At 37.7% G+C, this 23787-nt stretch overlaps 1 protein-coding gene across 13 annotated transcripts in view; it reads right to left on the bottom strand.

The window, feature by feature from the left end:
* Positions 1–23787, bottom strand: part of GALC (galactosylceramidase) — a 64302-nt gene that overhangs the window by 20051 nt on the left and 20464 nt on the right. For all 13 annotated transcript variants that reach the window (XR_016226689.1, XR_016226691.1, XR_016226690.1 and 10 more), the window contains 4 exons: positions 18191–18321; positions 12185–12340; positions 9025–9149; positions 6988–7115 (listed from right to left, as the gene is read on the bottom strand). Coding sequence is in view for 9 of the 13 variants with exons in the window: in XM_070065475.2 (XP_069921576.2) it covers positions 6988–7115; positions 9025–9149; positions 12185–12340; positions 18191–18321 (540 nt within the window). In the remaining 4 variants the exon portion in view is untranslated. The remainder of the gene's footprint in view (positions 1–6987; positions 7116–9024; positions 9150–12184; positions 12341–18190; positions 18322–23787) is intronic.

Genomic DNA, 23787 nt, shown 5'->3' on the forward strand with positions numbered 1-23787 from the left:
AAAGCACATGACCCCAGACAGTAATTCATATCCACACAAAAATTACTAGCAATGTTAACCATGTAATCATAAAAGACAGCAAAAACGCATACTCCTATTTTTCACATAACTGATTTTAAAAGTACTTTAAGAGACAACATGTACATAATTGTGTTTCAGACTTACAAAAAACAAAGATACAATACTACCAATAACAGCACAAAAAAGCCAGGTAGAAGAAAAGCTGTATTTAAAGTAAAGAAATGACACAAGATGACAATTAAAATCCATAGAAAATGAAAAGAACAAAAAAATGGTAAATAAGATTAACAGAATAAACACTATAAATAGTTTTTTCTTCTCTCAGCTTTCTAAAAGAACATAAATTTATATACAGAGCAATAATTATAACAATGTTAGATTTATAAGATAGAGGTGTGATGTATATGACAATAATAGAACAAAAAGGGGGTAAGAGAATAGTGTAATATATGATACTGCTTCTATATCTCACTGGAATCCAGTTAGTTTAACTCTGAAGTGATTCTGATATTTCAGACATGTATGGTAAGCTTCAAAACCACCAGTAAAGAAATAACTCACAAGAATATAGTGAAAAAAATAGTTAAAGGAATTAAAATGTTACATTTTACATTCACTTATGCAAAAAAGAACAGTAAAGTTGGAAGAAAAAAACATGACACATAAAGAAAAAAAGTCATAGATGTGAATCAAGCTATATCAATATTATATTAAGTGTGATTAGATTAAACCATTCACAAATTCAAACTAAATACAAGACCAATATCCAACTTTTTGCTATTGAAAGGTGACAAACTTTAGATTCAAAAATATAAAAATAAACTGAAAGTAAAGAGAGTCAAAACAAATATCCTACTAAAAGGAAAAACAAGAAAGTGGTAATGGCTCAAATAATGGCAGACTAAACAGACATAAAAATGAAAAAAAAGGGGCCAGGGCTGTGGCATAGCAGGTAAAGCCACCACTTGCAGTGCCAGCATCCCATATGGGCACCAGTTCAAGTCCCAGCTGCTCCACTTGTGATCCAACTCTCTGCTATGGCCTCGGAAAGCAGTAGAATATGGCCCAAGTCCTTGGGCCCCCATACCTGCATGTGAGACCTAGAAGAAGCTCCTGGCTCCTGACTTCAGATTGGCTCAGCTCTGGTCATTGCAGCCATTTGGGGAGTGAACTAGCAGATGGAAGACCTGTCCCTATCTGTCTCTGTCTCTGTCTCTGTCTCTCTCTCTCTCTCTCTATCTCTCTCTCCCTCTGCCTGTCTGTAACTCTGCCTTTCGAATAAATAAATAATGTTTAAACAAAAACATAAAAATTTCTTAAAAAAGCAAACTAAACCCAAAATAAACAGAAGAAAAGAAATACTAGAGTGAAAAATAGAAAAAAATAACAAAAACAAAAGTTTAAAACAATTGCTGTGGTTGTCTAACCAAGAAAAAAAGAGAGAAGACTCAGATTACTAAAAGTAGGAATGAAATAGGAACATTTTCTACCAACCTAATGTAAATAAAAAAGAGAATACTATGAACAATTATATGCAGATAAATTAGGAATGATAGATAAAAAAGATAAATTTGTAGGAAATTCCAAACTACCAATCTACTGAAGAAGTAATATGAAATATGAATAGACCTATAATGAATAGACCTTAAAGAAGTAAACCAAAACTTTCCTGAAGGGAAACTCAGGATCACATAGCTTCACAGAGGAATTCTACAAAAGACTGAAAGAATTAATCCTCCACACATTCTTCAAAGAAAATTTCACAAATCATTCTGTAAGATCAATATTACCATGATAGCAAAACTAGGCAAAGAAATCACAAGAAAACCACAGATCAATATTTCTTATGGATATAGACACAAAAATCTCCAACAACAACAAAAAGTCCAGCAACAAACAAAAAGGATTTTATGTGAAAACAAAGTAGGATTCACTTTAGGAATGCAAGGTTGGTTCAGCCAACAAAAATCAGTCCATATCATATACCATATAAATAGGGAAAAAAGGCAAAAACCACACGATCATATCGATAGATTCAGAAAGTATTTGACAAAATCTAATACACTTCAGACAAAAACACTCAATAAACTAGGAATAGAAGGCAAATTCCTCAACTTTAAATTTTACCAACTACCAAAAACAAACAAAAAACACACAGTAACCACAAGTAACATTAAAATTAATGGTGAAACACTAAAAGTGCATCCGTAAGATCAGAAACAAAACAATGATTTGGATTACACTCTCACTATTTCTGTTTAATATTGTACTAGAGGTACTAGCAAGACAATTAGATAAGGAAAAGAAATGAAAGGCATCTAGATCGGAAAGGAAAAAGTAAAACCATCTCTATTTACAGATCATATAATCTTGTAAAAACTAGAAAATCCTCTAGGAATTTACTAAAAACTATTAACGATATTAAATAAGTAAAGCAGGTTTGTATAATAGTATTTCTACACTCTTGAATGAAAAATCCAAAAATGAAATTAAGAAAAAAATTCATTTACATTAACATCAAAAATCACCTATCGGGGCTGGTGCCATGGTGCAGTAGGTTAATTCTCTGCCTACGGCGTTGGTATCCCATACGGGCGCTGGTTCTAGTCCCGGCTGCTCCACTTCCAGTCCAGCTCTCTGCTAGGTCTGGGAAAGCAGAGAAGATGACCCAAGTTCTTGGGCCCCTGCACCCATATGGGAGACCAGGAAGAAGCGCCTGGCTCCTGGCTTTGGATTGGTGCAGCTCGGCCATTGTGACCATTTAGGGAGTGAACCAATGGAAGGAAGACCTTTCTCTCTTTCCCTAACTGTAACTCTAACGCTCAAATAAAATAAATAAAATCTAAAAAAAACTATAAATAATAACTTTAACAAAAAGAAGTATAATATTAGTACATTGAAAACCATAAGACATCATCGGAAAAAAATAAGATACAATGAATGGTAAGCTATCCAATATTAATGGACTGGAAAATTTAATATTTTATAATGGCAATACTCCTCAAATTAATCTACAGATTAAGCATAATCCCTAGTAGGCCCCTTTGCAGAGAGTGACAAGCTGATTCTAAAATTCAAATGGAAACATAAAAGACCCACAACAAGTAATCAAACAACCTTGAAAAAGAACAAAGTAGGAGGACTCACACTTTCTAACTTCAAAATTTACCACAGAGCTACAGTAATTATGACAGCATAATGCTCATATAAGGATCAACATATTAGGCCAATGGAATAGCAGTGAGATAACAGAAATAAACCCTCAAAGTTATTGCCAATTGTCAAAACAGTTCAATTTGAAAAAATAGCCTTTTCAACAAATGATGCATGGACAACTGGATACCCACGTACAAATGAATGAAGGTGGACACATACATAACCTCACATTAAGAAATAAAATTGAACAAAGACCCAAATGTAAGATGTAAAACTATAAAACTCCTAGAAAACATAGGTGTAAATCTCCATGACTTTTGATGAGGCAATGGTTTCTTATACAAAAACGGGTCTTCAGAAAATTCATGGGAAATCTGTATTATGACAAAAAACCTGGGCCGGCGCTGTGACTCACTTGGTTAATCCTCCGCCTGCGGCGCCAGCATCTCATCTGGGCACCGGGTTCTAGTCCCGATTGCTCCTCTTCCAGTCCAGCTCTCTGCTGTGGCCCCGGAGGGCAGCGGAGGATGGACTAAGTGTTTGGGCGCCTGCACTCGCGTGAGAGACCAGGAAGAAGCACGTGGCTCCTGGTTTCGGATCAGCGCACAGCATCGGCCGCGGCAGGCATTTGGGGAGCGAACCAACGGAAGTAAGACCTTTCTCTCTGTTTCTCTCTCACTGTCTGTAACTCTACCTGTCAAATAAATAAAATAAAATAAAATAAAATAAAATAAAATAAAATAAAATAAAATAAAATAAAAACTTGGAGCTGGTGTTGTGGTACAGCCAGTTGAACTAATGCATACATTGCCAGCATCTCATATGAGTGCTGGTTCAAGTCCTGGCTGCTCCACTTCCAACCTAGCTCTCCGCTAATGTGCCTGGGAAGGCAGCAGAAGATGGCTCAAGCACTTGTGTCCTTGCCACCCTCCCAGATGTAGTTCCAGGCTCCTGGCTTCAGCCTGACCAAGCCCCAGATCTTCCAGCTATTTGGGGAACCAGCAGGTGGAAGATCTCTATCCTTCTGTAAATCTTCCTTTCAAATAAATTAATTATTTAAAAAATTTACACATGGATACAAAATTTTGTCCCAAAATTCATTTATTTTTTAATTCCTTTTTCCATGAACTTTTTGGAGTATATTCTCCAATTATATATATTTTAATGGCCTGCTTCTCTCATACAAACATCTCAGTATTACTGAAACCCTTTTTTTTATACTCCTGTTCTATATGCTCCACCAACTCTGTCTACTTCATTTCTGTTAGAATATCATTGGCTTCTTTATGATCTCTACAGTCTGGCACTTTTAAGACGTGTTTCTTTTCCACTTGATTCCTTTGATATTTCCATTTGGTTCCCTTTAATCCTTAATATGTCCCTTTTCAAGTCACTACCTCCTCCATTACCTATCCATCCCTGCCAGACCTCTTCCTTACCACACCAGCCCCTTCAGTCACTTGAACTTCAGGCCTTCTGCTCTCAATAAACTCAAAGATGCCCAAAAGTAACCATCTGAGGCTGGTAAAGGAAAAAAGCCTCTATCTCCTTTAGATTACATGGCAGGGCAAGAGAAAGTCTTAAAGGACTCTTCCACAAATATTAGTAAACAGGTAACTTTAATTTGAGAGCTAATAACTTTATATAAACTAGTCAGTCATACTGCTATAATGTACTGACTCAAGGCCACAATTTTAAGTTATAACATCTTAGCATGTCTCAGTATGTTTATATATGTATGTGTGAAGGGAAAAAAAGGTGTTCAATTTTATACCATGTGTTTTTCTAAGTACTAAAGAAGTGAGTTCTATGGAAGACAGTTTGGAGATACCTCAGAAACCTGAATATAGTCCTACCATACAACCCAGACATCCCACTTCTTGGAATTTACCCAAAGGAAATGAAATTGGCAAATAAAAGAGCTATTTGCACCTCCATGTTTATTGCAGCTCAATGCACAATAGCAAAGACATGGAATCAACCTAAGTTCCCATCAATGGAAGACTGGGTAAAGGAATTATGGGATATGTACTCTATGGAATACTACACAGTGGTAAAAGAAAAAATAAAATCCGGTCATTTGCAACAAAATGGATGAATCTGGAAAACATCATACTTAGTGAAATAAGCCAGTCCCAAAGGGACAAATACCATATGTTCTCCCTGGTCTGTGACAACTAACTGAGTACCTAACAGAAAACCTGTAGAAGAGAAATTGACACTGTGAGACGCAAAGACTTCATCAGCCCTTGTCCTGTTGAGGAACAGCTTATTATTTTTCTTTCTTTATTTTTTTACTATTTTCTTTTTCTTTTTTTATTTATTTGACAGAGTTAGACAGTGAGAGAGACAGAAAGGTCTTCCTTCCATTGGTTCACCCACCAAAAGGCCGCTACGGCCAGAACTACGCTGATCTGAAGCCGGAGCCATGTGCTTCCTCCCTGGTCTCCCATGTGGGTGCAGGGGCCCAAGCACTTGGGCCATCCTCCACTGCCTTCCCAGGTCACAGCAGAGAGCTGGACTGGAAGAGGAGCAACCTGGGACTAGAACCCAGCACCCATTTGGGATGCTGGTACCACAAGAGGAGGATTAACCAAGTGAGCCACGGCACCAGCCCCACTATTTTCTTTTTTACTTAATACCATTGGTTGAACTCTTAACACAGAATTATTCACAGGTGTTTAAATCCTATTGAAAATTATTCCCAGTAAAAAATAAGAGTGGGAATAAAAGAGGGAGAACTCTTAACACAAAATTATTCATAGGTGTTTAAATCCTATTGAAAATTGAACCCAGTAAAAAATAAGAGTGGGAATAAAAGAGGGAGAAAATGTACAGTTCAGCACACATTCCCACGGACTTACCCCTAAGGGTAAAGCTAAAAATTTGCCATGGGACTCCAAATCCCATTAAGCTGGGTGGTACTAGTTAAAGTGATCATTTTAAGTGTGTAACTGATCATATATATAGGAATAATTGTCAAAGGGATCACATAAATAAGACCAAGTGTCTGCTAACAACAGTAGATAGAATTAAAAAGGAGAGAATGATCCGACATGGGAAGCGGGCCATACAGCAGACTCAGAATGACAAATAGCCTAAACAGCACTCAGGTGAAAAATCAGCCCTTAACGCATTTGGATCTGGCTAAAAAGCCCATAAGAGTATTTCAGGCATGGAAAGTCAAGACACTGTGGCAAAAAATGACCTACATGAAAGATCTCTGTGAGTGAGATCCCAGCGGAAAGAAGGGACTGTCAAAGAAGGAGGTAGCTTTCTCTGAAGAGAGGAGAGAACTTCCACTTTCATTATGGCCTTGTCTAAATAATGTCAGAGTTTGTGGACTCAAGAGGCTTCCACAACCTTGGCAGCTCATGACAAGAGTCTCGGGTGATCACTGATGTCATGAATAAGAGTGTCAATTGTTAAATCAACAACAGGAGTCACTGTGCTCTTGCTCCCCATGTAGGACCTCTGTCCTTAACATGTTATACTATGAGAATTAACAGCACAACTAGTTTTCAAACAGTACTTTATACTTTGTGTGTCTATGTGGGTGCAAACTGTTGAAATCTTTACTTAGTACAGAATTGATCTTCTGTATATAAAGATAGTTAAAAATGAATTTCAATGAAGAATGGGATGGGAGAGGGAGTAGGAGGTGGGATGGTTTGGGGGTGGGAGGGGGTGTATGGGGAGAAGAACCACTATATTACTAAAGCTGTACCTATAAAATTTATATTTATTAAATAAAAGTTTTCTATATAAAAAAACGAAGTGAGTTAATCCAATACAAGGACAAAAACTTACCATAGTTTCAACGATGATAGTGAGGTTACCTAAGCCATCAGTCAGAGCTACATAACTTCCTCCTTTCTCTAAATGGCCAACTGTCTTCAAATAATACCAACCTGGTTGAGTAAACTGAGTAGTATGGGCTAAACAAAAGCACAGAAGATTCAAATAAGATAAAAAATTTTGATAATAGGATTTCTTTAAAAATTTTTGAGTCTGATTAAACCTAACAAACTATTTTCTATTTAGGAAGAAAATATATGTCAACCTCATGTTTCAATTTTTAAATAATTAATCCACTTAAATGGTAGTTACAGGAAGACTCTTTGAATGATTGATAAAAGTAAATGAACCTGTCAGTTCAAGAATATTAATTGGTCTTTTTCCCAAAGACAAAATAAAGGTATTCTCTCCCAACTTTTGTTCATCACTATTCAACACATCCTAATATAACAGCAAAAAAGAAGCTAAAAAGTTAATAATGCATTTCAAAAACTAAGTTGTATAGTTTCAAGCAAATTATTTCTACAACATACACAAGAATACTTCCAAAAGTTCATGGAAAAATGGAATCAAAAGATCTACATTTTCTATGAACTTTTGGAAGTACCTGTGTATATTTATTCATAATCTGTAAAATTGATCCTGAAAATGTACTAATATCCCATGTCCATTCACACCCCCAAAAATCAGAAAATAGAAGGACACATTAGTTTATCTAGATAATGTGGGGCCAACAACTTTAAAATTTAAGGGTTAACCAACCAAGACATATTATAAGTTCAATTGAATTTTCCATACTTTTGAATAAGAATTTAAGGAGCTTAGAATAATGTCACGATTATATGACTAATATCATGATTACAAATCTCTCTGAGACACATAAACTAAAAAAGAAAATCATCAAAATGTGTTTAAAATTAAGTCTACTTTGAATTCATAATTTTCCTGAAAGCAACTTACCTTTGAAGAAACTGATTTTTTAAAGATTATAATCATGATTTTAAAGCAAAATGGTCATAAATGCTTAAACTTTTAACCAAAAAAATTATGGAAAAAATTTCCATACTATTCTACTGATTTTTATTTCATTGAAATTATAATATTAGGATGGTTATGACCCTTCAGAAGAAACTTATACCACACCATACATTGTCTACGTGAACCTAAACCTCCCTTGTGACTAATGAATAATACAGTAGAAAAAGTTTTGTCTCAATTGAAATAAATGGATCAATAGCCCTGTTCATTTGCTTTAAGCTATGTAAATGATGTCTTGTCTGGTGGGGATTTAATTGATTTCCTCACTATTTTGAGAAACGCAGCTTGTCCCTGTTTGCAATTCATCTCATATTCCTTTACTCCACAAAAATTTGTGCTGTGTTGACTTTTCCTTTGAACTTGTTCTAACATCTGCCTGACTCCTTCATATCACATGAGTAACACTCTTCAGTGTGTGCTCATTTTTGTATACATGAGAGTTATAATTTTATCTTTTTCTTAAAATTACCTTTTAACAACACAAACCAGAATATTAATGGAACAATCTAAAGCCATGATAGTTCACCTGACTTTGATATTTACTTATTAATTTAATGATTCAATGGCTTATGTTAATTGCCTGATTTATCACCTAACTTTGATTTTATTAGCACACTATTCAAACCAAAAAGCTATATTAACATACAATTTTTAAAATGTCTCCAAAACTAACTTTAAAACTTTTAGATAGTCTAAATTAGAATGAATCTTTACAAATGTATCATTTTATTAACTAATATAATTTGTTTTCATACACTTTGGTATTGTTTCTTGCTCTCTCCATCTCAACACCTTTACCTATGTCTCGCTTCCTATCACACCTTTGGCTAAGAGTCTGGTCTTAAAATAATCAAGAATATAATACAAAAAGCAATATAGTTACCCAAAACAGTCTGTGTGCGCACAAACACACTCACACACACACACATAATTTGTATGACCTCCTCTGTTTTCTGCTTTTTCACTTAGAGAGAAATTGAGAGAGAGTGAGAGATGAAATCTAAACCATACCTGATACCCAAATAGGAGACTCCACTATATAATGCCCACTCCATGGTTCCTGGGCAGTCATCAATCCGCATCGCTCATATGGCAAATTGTCATAGTAACTAGCCACCAAATTCCAAGCAATTGTTCTAAAAGATTTGTTGGTAAAAGAAAAACACCAAAACAATTTGGAATAAAGATATAAATGTCTACAAAATCTGCAATAAAAAGAACTTACCACAGTTACATGAGTTTATATAGATGACTATAATAAAATGACCACTCGAAACAAGAAAATATGTTACCTAAGTTCACCCTATTTTGAAAAATCCACTGTTGTATATATCTAAATATTTTACAGGTGAACCACATAACTTTTTAATGTATATGGGATGTACACATTTTTTTACTGAACAATACATCCAAAAGATGAACCATGCCCTACAAGTACCAAATAGATCGCAAATTTGAATCAAATATAAATGAAGCCTTCATCCATACCTGCTTTCCTTTTGGCAGACAACCTTCTTAATGCCCCAGATTCATGACATAATTTTTATCAACATGATTCTGACCTGTTGCAAAGTTTTACAAATGAAAACCCTTAAGAGTCAGACTGACTGGGTTAAAATCATGGTTCCACCACTTAACCTCCCTGGACCTCAGTTTGCTCATCTATAAAATGAGGATAACGATTGTACCTAGCTCATATGATTATTGTGAGGACTAAACGTCCTAATACACATGAAGACTACAGAACAGAGTCTGGGCTGTTATTCTGCTTCATCAACAAATACTAACTTCATCAGTTCATGGGTCCTTCTGACCTATTCTTGCAGACGATCAGGCCCTAACAATTCATAGTAGGTACAAAAGCCTAAGATTCTGATTTGGTGGTTCTCAGAAAACCCAAGAGAAAAAGGGAAATTTTCTACTTAATACTGCTCAGTTACTAACAGCTAAAAAAAAAAAAAAAAAAAAAAAAAACAGAATTTACCCTAGCAATCTTAGTAAAAGTCCCAACTTTCAAAACGAACCTTACTCTCCAGTGAACATTTTGAGAGTTCTTATGATCTTGCTCATGGTTTTGAAGATGCCTGGCATCCTCTCTGCTAGTGATAGAAGTATAAATTGAGACAAACTTTCCAGATAGCATTTAAAAAAACAAGTACAATGCACTTCAAAAATCTATATACCTCTGATCCAGGTATCTCATTCCCAATACTACATTCCAAGGAAATAGTTATAGCTGCATAGAAAGATACTCATATACAGTTGATTATTTCAGTTTATGCAAAGTTACTAATTAAAATAATTAAAATAGTAATACCCTCCATTTCTAGGAAAACAGAAAAAGCCAATGAGATATAACACATTTTCTACAACAGTATTTCCTAAACTTGTATGGCATCAGAATCACCCGTGGCACTGACTAGACCATCCCAGAAGCCTTTCCTACAGATTCTGATTTAGGAAGCCTGGGTCCCTGCCAAGGAATCAATGTAACAAGTGTCTCACATACTTTTAAGAGAAGGCAAGTGTGGGCCGGCGCTGCGGCTCACTAGGCTAATCCTCCGCCTAGCGGTGCCGGCACACCGGGTTCTAGTCCCGGTCGGAGCGCCAGATTCTGTCCCAGTTGCCCCTCTTCCAGGCCAGCTCTCTGCTGTGGCCAGGGAGTGCAGTGGAGGATGGCCCAGGTGCTTGGGCCCTACACCCCATGGGAGACCAGGAAAAGCACCTGGCTCCTGGCTCCTGCCATCGGATCAGCGCGGTGCGCCGGCCGCAGCGCGCCGGCCGCGGCGGCCATTGGAGGGTGAACCAACGGCAAAAGGAAGACCTTTCTCTCTGTCTCTCTCTCTCACTGTCCACTCTGCCTGTCAAAAAATAAAAATAAAAAATAAAAAAAATAAAAAAAAAGAGAAGGCAAGTGTGGAAAATCCTGCTTTACTGCTTTACATAACAGAATACACATAGGCATTAAAAATGATGAAGTAGAAACACACATATGAGAAAAAGTTCATAATGCCATGGATAATGAAAAGCAACTTACTAAACAGTTTATACTACAGTATGGTCTCTATTTTGTGTTGAAAATACATAACATAAACATAAATAGGACATAAACCAAAATTTGCATAGACAGTCATTTCTGGATGATAAAATTTGAGTGATTGTTTTTCATCCTTTGTAGTTAATCTTTAGTTATTAAATTCTCTGCCATGAACACAAATTACTCTCAAAATCAAACTTTCCACCATAACCATCTTTTCTTTCAAGAGAAGAAGAAAAAGTTCAGATGTAACATATGTGCAACTAGCACTGAAATCACAAAGGTACATAGATAAATTGTTTTGAGTTTGTTCAATTTATCAATGTTTTAGAAAGCTAATTTAAATATAATCACACAGTATTTTCAGAGCATTTAAGAAAAAAGCTTTCTTTAGAAATAAAGAGTAGCATTCTCCCTTAAGAATTTATGTTTTCTAACCATCACACAAGGTAAGAGATCCCTTGAAGAACCAACTAGGCTGACTGGGAAGTGGATGTCCACAAAATTACTGGCCCAATCTTTTGAAAAATGTTAGAAAAAATGAGGATGAAGGAAACTATCCCAGATTAAAAGAGACTAGAAGGGAATAATTTCTAAATAAAATGCATAGTGTTTAATTACATCTTTCTTTCTAAAGAAATGAATAAATGAATGAGCTTCCCATCTAGCTCCCTGCTAATGTGCCTGACAGCTCAAGTGCTTGAGCCCCTGCCACCACATGGGAGACCCAATTAGAGTGCTGGGCTTTTGTTTCAAAATGGCCCAGCCTCAGCTGCTGCAGCCATATGAGGAGTGAGCCACAGAATGGAAGATCTCTTCCTTTCTCTGTCACTCAAATTTTTAAATAACTAAATTTTTTTAATAAATAAATAACAAAAATCATAAATCACATTAGGAAAATATGAATGTATACTGGATATGAGAAATATTTTCAAATGCTCTTCTGTATGAAAATGACACTGTGATCACGTAGAAAACCACACTTAGTTTTAAGTATAGACTAAACTAATAAGGCAAAATGTTTACAATCATTGAATGTAGGTTGTAAAAATAAGGAAGTCTATTACACTTTTACTTCTTGTGATTTTTTCACACTTTCATAATAAAACAACTCAAAGATTTTTAGTGACTTACGAAGTCATATATCCATTGACGTAATTCTGATTCAATATGCGGGCCCAGCAGCCTGCACCAACATCATCATTTGGAGTGCTAAAATCTTCAGAAGACCAAAGCTTCTTCCCAGTCAATTTTGCTTCCTTTACTGAGTGGGTTCCAGGATAATGAGCCCTAAAAAAGAAAGAGTAGGAGTTATGCTTGATCGATCAATAAATGCATGTGGATGGAAGGGTTTGTCCACAGTTCTTGGCTAATTACTTTCACAACCGTAGCTACTGCCTAAGTGACAAAAATGAAGCTGGGGTACTGTAAACCTCTCAAAAAAGTCTCAGATAGTCTCTCTTTCTCTCTCTTCCTTTTTATCCCTAAAGCAGACCATAGGAACTAGAATTTCTCTTCCCCAAGACTGGTTATAGAAACTAAGACTATATCCTAATCTTTCCTCTGATCTTTCTGTCTTGGAACTGGCCATCCATTTTGTCTGAATGGATCATAAAACCCCCATTCAGAAGGGATCCTGCTCCATGCCTCCAAGGAAGGACTGCTGCATCAGAGACCAAGAAAAACAGTGAACAGACAGGTCTCGCTGGGTTTCCCTACTCCATATATTAGCAGTAGCTCACACTTTTTGTGCAGTCATATTTTAACAAGGCTGTCCATGCTTTGATCATGCCTATGCAATAAAGTCTCCATGAAAACCCAACAGGATAGGATTCAGAGAGCTTCTGTACAGCTGACCATATGAAGGCTTACAGGAAGATGAACAAAGATTCCCTCATGTTCCAGGAGCATAATGTACCCCAACTCCACAGGGACAGAAGCTCCTGTGCTTGAGATCCTTCCAGACCTCATCCACTCTATGCATCTCCTCACCTGGTGGCTTATTTGTATCCTTTAAAACAACCCTTCATAATAAGCCAATGAATGCAACTCCTATAGTATTTCCCTGAGTTCTATGAGCTACTCTAGCAAGTTAATCAAACCTGAGGAGGGGGTCGTGGAAACCTCAATTTGTAGCTGGTTGGTCGTAAGTTCTGGAGGCCCAGACTTGCAGCTGGGTCTGGTGTGGTGGCAGTGTCACAGACTGCGCTCTCAATGTGTGTTATCTGGAGCTATCTCCAGGAAGACAGGGTCAGGAATGAAATGGACTAGTGGAAACCCAGCCAGTGTCTGCTGCTGCTGCTGCAGAATTAATGACTTGCTTGCTGGTGGGGAGACATCCCCACACCTTTTGAAGTCAGACAGAAAAGGGTTTGTGTTTCCCACACAGGAGTAAATGACAAAAGACCAGAATGTGGCACCTGTGTATATTTGTTGAGTGAATAAAAATACAAGTCTTCTCCAAGGTTTTCTATTTTGAAACCTTTGGGGTACTTCCAAGTAGATGGCAGACTGAATGTCAGCATCTGTTTCCCACCCTTCTGTCTCTGATTGTCCTCAAAACGACAGCAAAGAAAGCAAAAGGGGGTAACCCCAAAACAGTGCATAGAATAGGAAGGAAGATCCTCAAAGGATGAGAAGTTTCAATATTTCAGAAAATCATAAAATGGATGGAAGCATGTTGATAGATTGAGGTAGCTGAGGAAGTCACAGCCTAGGATACTCCATGATGAGAATAAGACGGAAGCAAGATTCAGACTCCCTGGGAGAAGGCAGAGAGCTTGGGATAGATGTAGGAAGAAGGAGGTCAAAGACTAATGAGTCTACAGTATAAAGTCACACCACTCCCTAATCCTGCCTCCAGTGGACAAAGAAACAATGCTTGGCATTTATTCCCAGGCAAACCAAAAGGGCAAGAACAGATATGGTTCTTTTTTGAATAAAAAGAATACCTTGGGAAAACCAGAAATCACTATCTCAAAGCAACAAGGAACTTCAACCGGAGTGATTTTGTCCCTAGAGATGATATGTGGCAATATCTGGGCACATTCTCTTATTTTTTTAAGATTTTTTATATATATTTTTTTTATTTGGAAGTCAGAGTTACAGAGAGGCAGAAGCAGAAGCAGAGAGAGAGAAAAAGAGAGACAGAGAGACCATCTGCTGGTTCATTCCTCCATTTGCCCCAACAGCCGGAGCTGTGCCAATTGGGAGCCAGGAGCTTCTTCCAGGTCTCCCAAGCAGATGCAAGGGCCCAAGAACTTCGGCCAGCCTCTACTGCTTTCCCAGGCCATACCAGAGAGCTAAATAGGAAGTGGAGCAGCCAGGACTCGAACCAGCACCCATATGGGATGCTGGCACTGTAAGCAGCAGCTTTACCCACTATGCCCCAGTGCCGGCCCCAATATCTGGATACTTTCAACTGTCCCTCTGACTAGAGGCCAGAAATTCTGCTAAACTCCTGCAATACTTAAGATAGGCTCTGACAACAAGGAATTCTCCTTTGAAAAAATAATGCATGGGGCAGGTGTTTAGCAGTTAAGATGCCCTTATCCCGTATTGGAGTACCTGGGTTCTATTCCTAGCTTCAGCTCCTGACTCCAAATTCCCAGCAATGCAGACACTGGGAAGCAGCAATGATGGCTCAAATAATTGGATTCCTTCCTCTCACACAGATAACCTGGATTACATTCTTGTCTCCTGGCTCTTGCCCGCGCCCAGTTACAGACATCTGGGGAGGGAATCAGCAAATGGGAACCCTTTTTCTCCACCTGTGTCTCTGCTTCTCAAATAAATAAAGTTTTATAAGATAATAATGATGATAATGACAGAGGAAAAGTTGAAAAATTGTCCCAGAAAATGAGTCCCTCTCTCATTCTAGTATGTGAAGGAAGTCAATTAGTTGAAGAATAAATGCATATTTATTATTACAGGAGTAAAATCTATCATGATTGTGGAAGCTACTAACGATATAACTAAAAACAAATAATATATTTTAAATGGAAAACAGACTGAGAGTTAATACAATAATAAGAGCATATTAGCTTTTAGGAATAAGACTATACTTTTTAGATCAACGATTACTTACAAGACATGTAATAGTAACACAAGCTGAATAATAAAGTTAAGATTATGTCAAAATTCTGATCCTTATAGTTTTGTGTAATAATGCTCAGAACATCAAATGAATGATTGTGAAGACTTGTTTTGGATTTTAGTTATTTAATCCCAATTTATTTTATGAATCATTTCTTACAAATATATTGCTTTCCTGGATATAAAATATCTAAAAATTATAATCAATAAGATAGGTATTATACACTCAACTCTGTACCTTGATAGAGAATACATCCCAAGTCAAAAAAAGCTCTTGGGAAATTAAAAAAAAAATTAAATACATTCATCACTAAATGATCATGATGCAATAAAAGTAGAAATTAATGATAATCAAGCAGATCCCATGAAATAAAGCTAAAGCAGTTCTCAGAGGAAAATTCATTGCATTAAACTAACTGCAGCAATAAAAATATATATTCAATCTCTTCATGAAGCTATAGTCAAACCTACACTTTGGTTTAGTATTTTTCCTTAATTAAATATACCCAAGATCAACATAACTTTGTTTTCCCTCATAACTATACAAATATGTTACTTCTCTTGCCAAAAAAAAAAAAAGTCGAATATAACCTTGTCTCCAATTTCCAATAGGAAATAGAGTGGATGAGCAGATCACATTAAATGAAAGAATGAAATCATAAAATCCAGACTATGAGAGATTTTTAAAAGACACATAGCTCCGTTTCTTTAACAAATAAAAGGAAAAAAAGAGAGCAAGAACCTACAGATGAGTCTTAAATATTAACCAACTACAATATATGAATTTTAAATTAATCCACATAAAGTATAAAATAATGGATAGTTGATACTATCAAGATATCAAGAATTATTACCTTTTTAAGAATAATAATAGTGTTGCTTATGATAAAAAGAAAAAGAACACTATTCTTTAGAGGTATGAGGTAAAAATTTTATGGAAGAAATCATATAATGTCTATGGCTTGCTTCAAAATAATGTGGGAAGGGGCCAGCGCCCTGACACAGTAGGTTAATCCTCCGCCTGCAGCACCAGCATCCCATGTGAGTGCCAATTCTAGTCCCGGCTGCCCTTCTTCCAGTCCAGCTCTCTACTATGGCCTGGAAAAGCAGTAGAAGGTGGCCCAAGTCCTTGGGTCCCTGCATCCAAGTAGGAGACCAGGAAGAAGCACCTGGCTCCTGGCTTCAGATCGGCGCAGCTCCGACTGTTGCAGCCATTTGGGGAGTGAACCAACGGAGGGAAGACCTTTCTCTCTGTATTTCCCTCTCACTGTCTGTAACTCTAACTCTCAAATAAAATAATAAAATCTTAAAAAAGATGATAATGTGGGGAGGAAACAAAGAGGACTGTATAGGCATGTGGATAGAGAATTGGCCATAGGATCACAGTTCTTGAAGACGGGTGATACAAATATCTTCACTGCATTAGTCTGCCTATTTTTGTATACTTCAAAATTTACTAAACAAATAAATAAAGTCCATGGAGAGATCAAGTAAAGTGTTCACACTAGATAAAAAACAAATTCTGGGGCTGGAGTTGTGGTGAGTACAGCTGCCACCTGTGATGCCAGCAACCTTTATGAGTACTGGTTCAAGTCTTGGCTGCTCAGTGTCTGATCCAGTTCCCCAGTGATGTGCAAAGGAAAGCAAGGGAAGAATAGCATAAGTACTTGGGCTCCTTCAACCCAAGTGGAAGACCCAGATGATGTTCCAGGTGCCTGGCTTCAGCCTCTCCCAGCACTGGCTATTTTTGCCATTTGGGGGTAAACCAGTGATGGAAGATAACTGTCTCTGTAACTCTAACTTTCAAGTAGATAATGCCTTTCAAGTAAATAAATATATAATTTTAAAAAATAAATTTCACACATATATGTAATATATATTTCAAATGTTTATACACACTTTCATGATATAAAATGCAAATTAACCAAGAAAAAGCACTGCTGGAATGCAATGAGGTCAGGACCAAATGGTTTGAAAGAAGAATAAGGAATAAGGTCAGAACCATACTACTAAAGAAACGTGACAAAAGTTATAGTCTGTGTCATTGTTCCAAAATAGTGTTCACATAAGAACTCCCATCTAAAAGAAACCTGACTTAGGAACTCATTTTACAACATTGCTTATTAAAATTAAATACTATTCTGTAATAGAGGGAGTTGGGTATAGTTTATAGATTATGACAAATATACTAACTTAAGGTGTTAACCACAGGGAAAGTTGAGTGAGGGGTATATAGGAAATTGTTGCACTGGTTCACAATTTTTGTTTTGTAAACTTAGAATTATTAAAAGTGAAAAAATTCTACCCCCTTAATCTAAACAAATCCATCTTATTACTCTAAATATCAACATTTTTTTAACTTATCACTATATTTCATTGTCATAAAATGATCTCAAAACACATATTTCAAAGAGGAAGGAATGAACTATGAGCTATACATGCTTTATTTAAATAAATACCTCACTTTCTGAGAATATACTCAAATGGGGAGTGTCGCTACCCCTCTTCGTGGAGGAACGACACAGGACCCTGCGCTGTTCTTTTGTCTGCTCGGCCCTCCCCGGGTTTGCTGCTGGTTCTTCCCGGGTTGGCTACCGTCCCTTCCACCTCCGTGGAAGGGCGGTTCCCCCTGCCACTTTCCCCACTTCTGCGGGGGAGCGGCACACCGCCAGCCGGCTCTCTTGGGGGCTGCTCAGGTGTTCCTTCAGATAGATGTTCCTGGTGCATGTTGTCTCTCTCCTCCTTTATAGTCCTCTTCCACCAATCCCAACTCTGCTACCCACACGCCGAGTACACTGCTCTCCTCCAATCAGGAGCAGGTCCTGCTGTTTATTGGTTGAACTGGAGGCAGCTGTGTAGAAGCTGTTTCCTCCTCTCCCAGCGCCATATTGTGGGAGAGCAGATGCATAGAATAAGTCTTAATTCCAGTAACAGTCTAATCTGAGTTGCTCCCCACAGGGGAGGAGAAAGGAAAAACAAAGGCACAGTTGAGAAGCAGAGCAACCAACCAGAAACTGCTGGTTTTTAAAGTGAAAGATGCCTTACCCTATAACATCAATCACCTTCAGGAGTTCAGTGTCCAGAAGCATGGCAGCAGAAATTGGCTCCCAGAGATTATCACTTGCTATGATTTTCACATGCTGGAGACCTTGATAGTTCAGCATTTTTCTTAAAACCTTTTGAAGAGACAAACAGAACAAAGAAAAGGTTACAAATGAGTTTTTAGCTATTGAATTACAATGAAGTTAGCCAAAATAGCTTCAAAATCAGCATTCTGGAAGATGGTTTCAGTAATACTAAAGCACTTCAAAAAGCACATGGAAAATGCATTAAAAGAAGCTTATTTGGGACCAATAAAAAATTTTGAAATCCCTGCATAAGACAAGTCTTCAGAAAGTCCATGAAAAAGGTATATTACAGAAAAATTGTGCATGGTTTTAAAACTTGTTTGCATCAGAAAAAAAAAACTTTCAAGGTTTATTTTATTTATTTGAAAGACAGAGTGACAGAGGAAAAAAAGGAATGATAGATCAAGAGATCTTCCATCTGCTGGTTCACTCCCAAATAGTTATATATTTTCCCTCTGGCTTTAAAATTATGTTTAACCTTAGAAAAGAGCAGAGTGAAGTGAAGGATAGAAATAAAAATAATGAAATAGTATTATCAGAAATATTTTGGAATGTTTTCTTCCAGGAATTTTCCCACACAGACACAATAATAAAATTGAAATCATAACATACAACAAGCCATTTTGTTCTAAGTATTTCCCAATGCTTTTCAAATTTCAAATAGTTGCTAAAATTGCTAAAATATTTTATCATACTAGAAGTAGAAATGCTCCATTTTGTAGTCTTTCACATTTATAAATATAAAATAAAATCTACCTGTAAGACTATCCACCTACAAAAATTAAAAGTAATAAGTTAAATCTAATGGAAACACATTGACAAACACAAACTGAGCACCTACTCTGGCACTTAATACCACAGTTGGGCCCTAGGATGGCCCTTAAAAAAACACAAGATGCAGCCCTCACCCTTTGGTGGTGAACATGTTCACCAGAACACTAAAACTAACAGGGTATGCTAGACAGAGTAGAGATAGAGCAAAATGAATGGATTATCTAAACATAAAACAGCAGGGAAAAGGAAACATCATTTGATCCAGAACCATGAGGAACAAATTCCAAATAAGAACCCCCCTGAATATCCCCTCAAGCCCTTCAAACTGTAGTGTCTGCAGTAGCAGGTCTCAATAGCACCAGTTTTTCACAAGCTTTTTTTTTCACATTCTAACTCATCTGAACTAGGGAAATTTCCAACTAAATGACAGATAACAAAGCCTCTAACTGAATCCACGGTGTACTTTACAATGGATACTTTTAGATGGATTATTATGGAATTTAAGAAAATGGAGTAAGAATTAGAGGGGCAATTCAAATTCACCTTTCAAATAAGATCAACTGAGTCCCTGGACATCTTAGAAGCATTATGAGCAGTGTTTAAGTTGCCTGGGCCCCTGGTAACAAGAGAACCCTTGGCAAAAATCCCCAGCAATAAGGATATCACTAGAGACAGAAAAGCCTCTAGCCAGTGGCAATCTGCCTCAGATATGTACTGTTTATCTCCCAGACTACAACCCACATTACAGCACTAGTCAGCTTCCAGGTATTCTGCTCACCCACTGCTCCCTTGCATTGTATGTTAATAAATCTAACTCTGCGCACTCTTCTCTGTAGTCTACTGTTAGTGAATTCTTCTTACCACCAATGACATGTCCTGACAGACATTTTGGTGGCCTCTATGGGGATTTCTCCTCTGATCATGTGGAGCCATGCTTTTGCCCTCTGATCACTCTTAGCCCTTCCTCTCTGTCTCTGGTCCTTGGCAAGCAGTTCACCAGCAGAGGGGCAACTGACAGTCCTGGTCAGGGCCACTCCCCTTGGGAATTGAAAAATCCCCATTCTCAGATGCCTCGTATCCATTACCCTCATGTCTGAAAACACTGTTTCTCTGTTTCCTCTCTCTCTGATACTTAGAGAATAGCAGGCGTGTGCTAGTGATTCTTGCCAGGGTGACTTTGCTGAGGATTGTTGATTGATGTTTCATGGCAATGTGATTATACAAGTTCACTAAAAATCTGTTCTTATAACAAATATAATTGGAAACATTGGCATATCTAAAAATTATACACAAAATGCCTGGCTTCAAGAGTTCCTAGCATTGCAATGAATTTAAGTAAAGTTGTCACTTTTTTTAGTAGGCCCTGAAGCTTCAAAAGATTAGGCATCACAGTTTAAAAAAATCTCTAAGTCTGCTTTTTAACTTTGAGAATTCTCTAAATCTAAAATTATCATATTATAAAACAACTTTTGACACTGTACGTAATGAAAAGTCAATCAACAACCTAAGACACCTATTTTTACATCTTTTTACAGAAGTAAAATTTTTTACTTTTTTTTACTTTACATCTTTACAGAAGTAAAATTTCCAGCAAGATAATGCTGGCCTGGCACTTTGGGATGATGAATTGTGCCTACAGAACAGATAATGCTGTTTAACAACAGACTCCAGGCAAAGTTAGCCTAAGTATTACTCCTTGTGAAACTATTTGTTGCTCAAATGCGGTTGAAAGGCTTATTGACAGTGACTCCTAGTCATCAAATGTTTCTTGCTCAATGTGGGACCAGATCTAGAACCAGATCAAATCTTACCTCGCAATGAGGGACAAGCAGGTCCTAGCTACAGGATGATTGATCAGCAACATGCTCAGAAAAAGATCTTGATCATAAAGAGGGAATAAAAATCAAGATGGAGTCCCTGGTTTCAATCATAAACAAAATTAAATAAAGCCAAGAGGTTATGAAAGAAGGGTTCTTATGCAGAGTTCACTGACAGTAACTGAGACCAAAGACTCTGCTATAACTATACCTTCTAGAGAGGGCCCCCATTCCTAATACTGAAAACTATGTTTTCACTTCACAGTGAGGTGCTAAGAAAGCTCTTCAACCTCTTTGTACCTGAGAAGTAAGATTAGCGCTGGGAAGTAGTGACTTAAAATTTGGAAAAATAAAATGACTGATGGCATACATTTCAAAAATCTGGACATTGTCACCCAAGGCTGGCTGATGTATCTGAGAATAGCAGGCCCTCTATACTGTAGAAGACAGATTTTCTTTCAGGAAGCCCACCACAGTACATACATCTCACTGTGTGCTGCCATTTCTGGCCAGAGAACTGTCCTTGTTAAAGCAGTTCTTCAAAGTGAAATGGCTCTAGATGCTCTTACAGCTGCCGTGGGAGAACTTGTGCCTCATTAAAAACAATGTTGTGTTTACATCTCTCTAGCTCCTCAGTATATACATATCCAGATTAGTGCTGTGTCTGATCCCACATTAAGTCTAAATCAATGGCTTTACTACTGGTTTGGGAATGGAAGTTTTCTAGTGGGAAAATACTAATCTTTCTGGCTTTCAATATAAGTATAGGAATGCTAAGAGTAGAATGCTGATGCACCTGTAAAATGAAGCTATAAAAGTTACTGAGCCAAACCCTATCATGATGCAGAAAATCTCTTCAAGTAAGCCAGGAACAAGGATTTTCTTAAAGAGAATGTTTCCAGCTTGTTCTCCTCCAGTCCTGAAACTCCTACAGGTTTGAGGAGTAACAAGAAATGGGGTTGGGGGTAGGGGGTGGGCAATGGAACCAAGTTCCAAAACAGCACCTTGAATGCAGATACCACCAAGCCCCAGTCTCCTCGATACCCTTCCTTGACCTCACTCACTAATTGCATGCGTGGTACAGCAGGCGCTAAAGATTCTAATCACTCACGAAGTCATTTCTTTCTCCAACAGGTAGTACCTTGATGATCAATATCCTCTCACAGGGCCTCACTTCAGGGGAATTCCAGGTCTGGAACTACTATCTGTGAATAAACCCCTACTCACACTGAAGTCCTCTTGGCCATGATCAAATTTCCTGAAGAGAACAATAGCACTGACCAATTAAAGTAAGGCCATGACCACAAAACTGCTTGGCCTCAGTACTTCTGAGATTGAATGAGAAATGGCCACTTAGTAGAGCTCTGGATTATGTTACTGTTTTTCAGCCAGAATTGTTTTAAGTTCCCTATATGTAAGCTTTTAGGCTGTGATACCAAAGCACACCAATACAGAATAAATGAAATTATCCAAATTAATGGCTCATAAAAATTGTATTAATCCAAATGCCTGTTGGTTCCCATAACTTAAGTAAATCTTTGTTAGATAAACTGCCTTAAATGTCTTTTAAAAGGGTAAAGATATTTCAGAATTGTTAGTATATATTCATGCCTGAGCTTGTTGACCAAGAAAACAAATAATTGAGATAAAGTTACAATATTCACTGTGTTCTGCATACATGTTCTCTTATTAAAAATGGTTTTCTCTTAACTTAGAGATGTTTAAAGGATTGTTTCAAAATGTAAATTAAAGGTGCCAGTAGAGGGGCTGGTGCTGTGGTATAGCAGGTAAAGCCACCGCCTGCAGTGCCAGCATCCAATACCGGCACTGGTTCAAGCCCCGGCTGCTCCACTTCCAATCCAGCTCTCTGCTACGGCCTGGAAAGCAGTACAAGACAGCCCAAGTCCTTGGGCCCCTGCACCCATGTGGGAGACCCAGAAGAAGCTCCAGAAGCTTCTGGCTCCTGGCTTCAGATCAGCTCAGCTCCAGCCATTGCAGTCAATTGGGGAGTGAACCAGTGGATGGAAGACCTTTCTCTCTCTCTCTCTGTCTCTCTCTCTCTCTCTGCCTCTCCCTCTCTCTCTGTGTAACTCGTTCAAATAAATAAATAAATCTTTAAAAGAAAAAGGAGCCAGTAGATAAGAGCGTTATAAAGGGAACTATAAGTATGAGAATGTGTTCTTGGTAAGAAAGTTAATAAAAAAAAAATTTTTGGATAAGGAAAGGCACTAAATATGAAATTTTTCTGCTAAAATAGAATGACTGGATTATTCTAGATTGGAAAGGAAAAGAGGACAAATAACTGAGGGACTATAAGAATGTTGTAGAGGGTCAGGCATTGTGGTGTAGCCAGTAAAGCCTACAATGCCAGCATCCTATATTGGCACCAGTTTGAGTCCCAGCTGCCCCACTTCTGATCCAGCTCCCTGCTAATGGCCTGGAGAAAAGCAGCGGAATACGGTCCAAGTGCTTGGGGCCCTGCCACCCATATAGGAGACAGGAGATGAAGCTCTGTCTACAGGTTTTGGCCTGGATCAGCCCTAGCCACTGAGTGAACCTATGGATGGAAGACCTTTCTCTCTCTCTCTCTATCCCTCTCTCTGACTTTCAAAAAAAAAAAAAAAAGAATGTTGTAGAATGTTTGTAGAACTTGCCATTAACTCTTGGGCCTCCTCTTTTAAACAAATTAGTTTGTTTTATTTCCTCCAGAATACAGCAGTTCCATTTCCAAATTATAATGCAATTCCTTCAACATCAAATTCCTCCAGACAAGGCTACCGACAGTCTCCTGGATAACATGGGCAGACATTTCCAAAACAGATCTTACCCTCTTTCCTGAGGCTCTAACGCCTGCTGGATCCCTACAGCCAGGGCCCCAGGACACCCTAAACTCCTGACTGATCACAAATCTTAAGGCCAACGC

This window comes from Oryctolagus cuniculus, chromosome 20, assembly GCF_051225735.1.
Source record: "Oryctolagus cuniculus isolate XC-2025 breed Fujian yellow rabbit chromosome 20, ASM5122573v1, whole genome shotgun sequence".
NCBI classification, from domain to species: Eukaryota; Metazoa; Chordata; class Mammalia; order Lagomorpha; family Leporidae; genus Oryctolagus; species Oryctolagus cuniculus.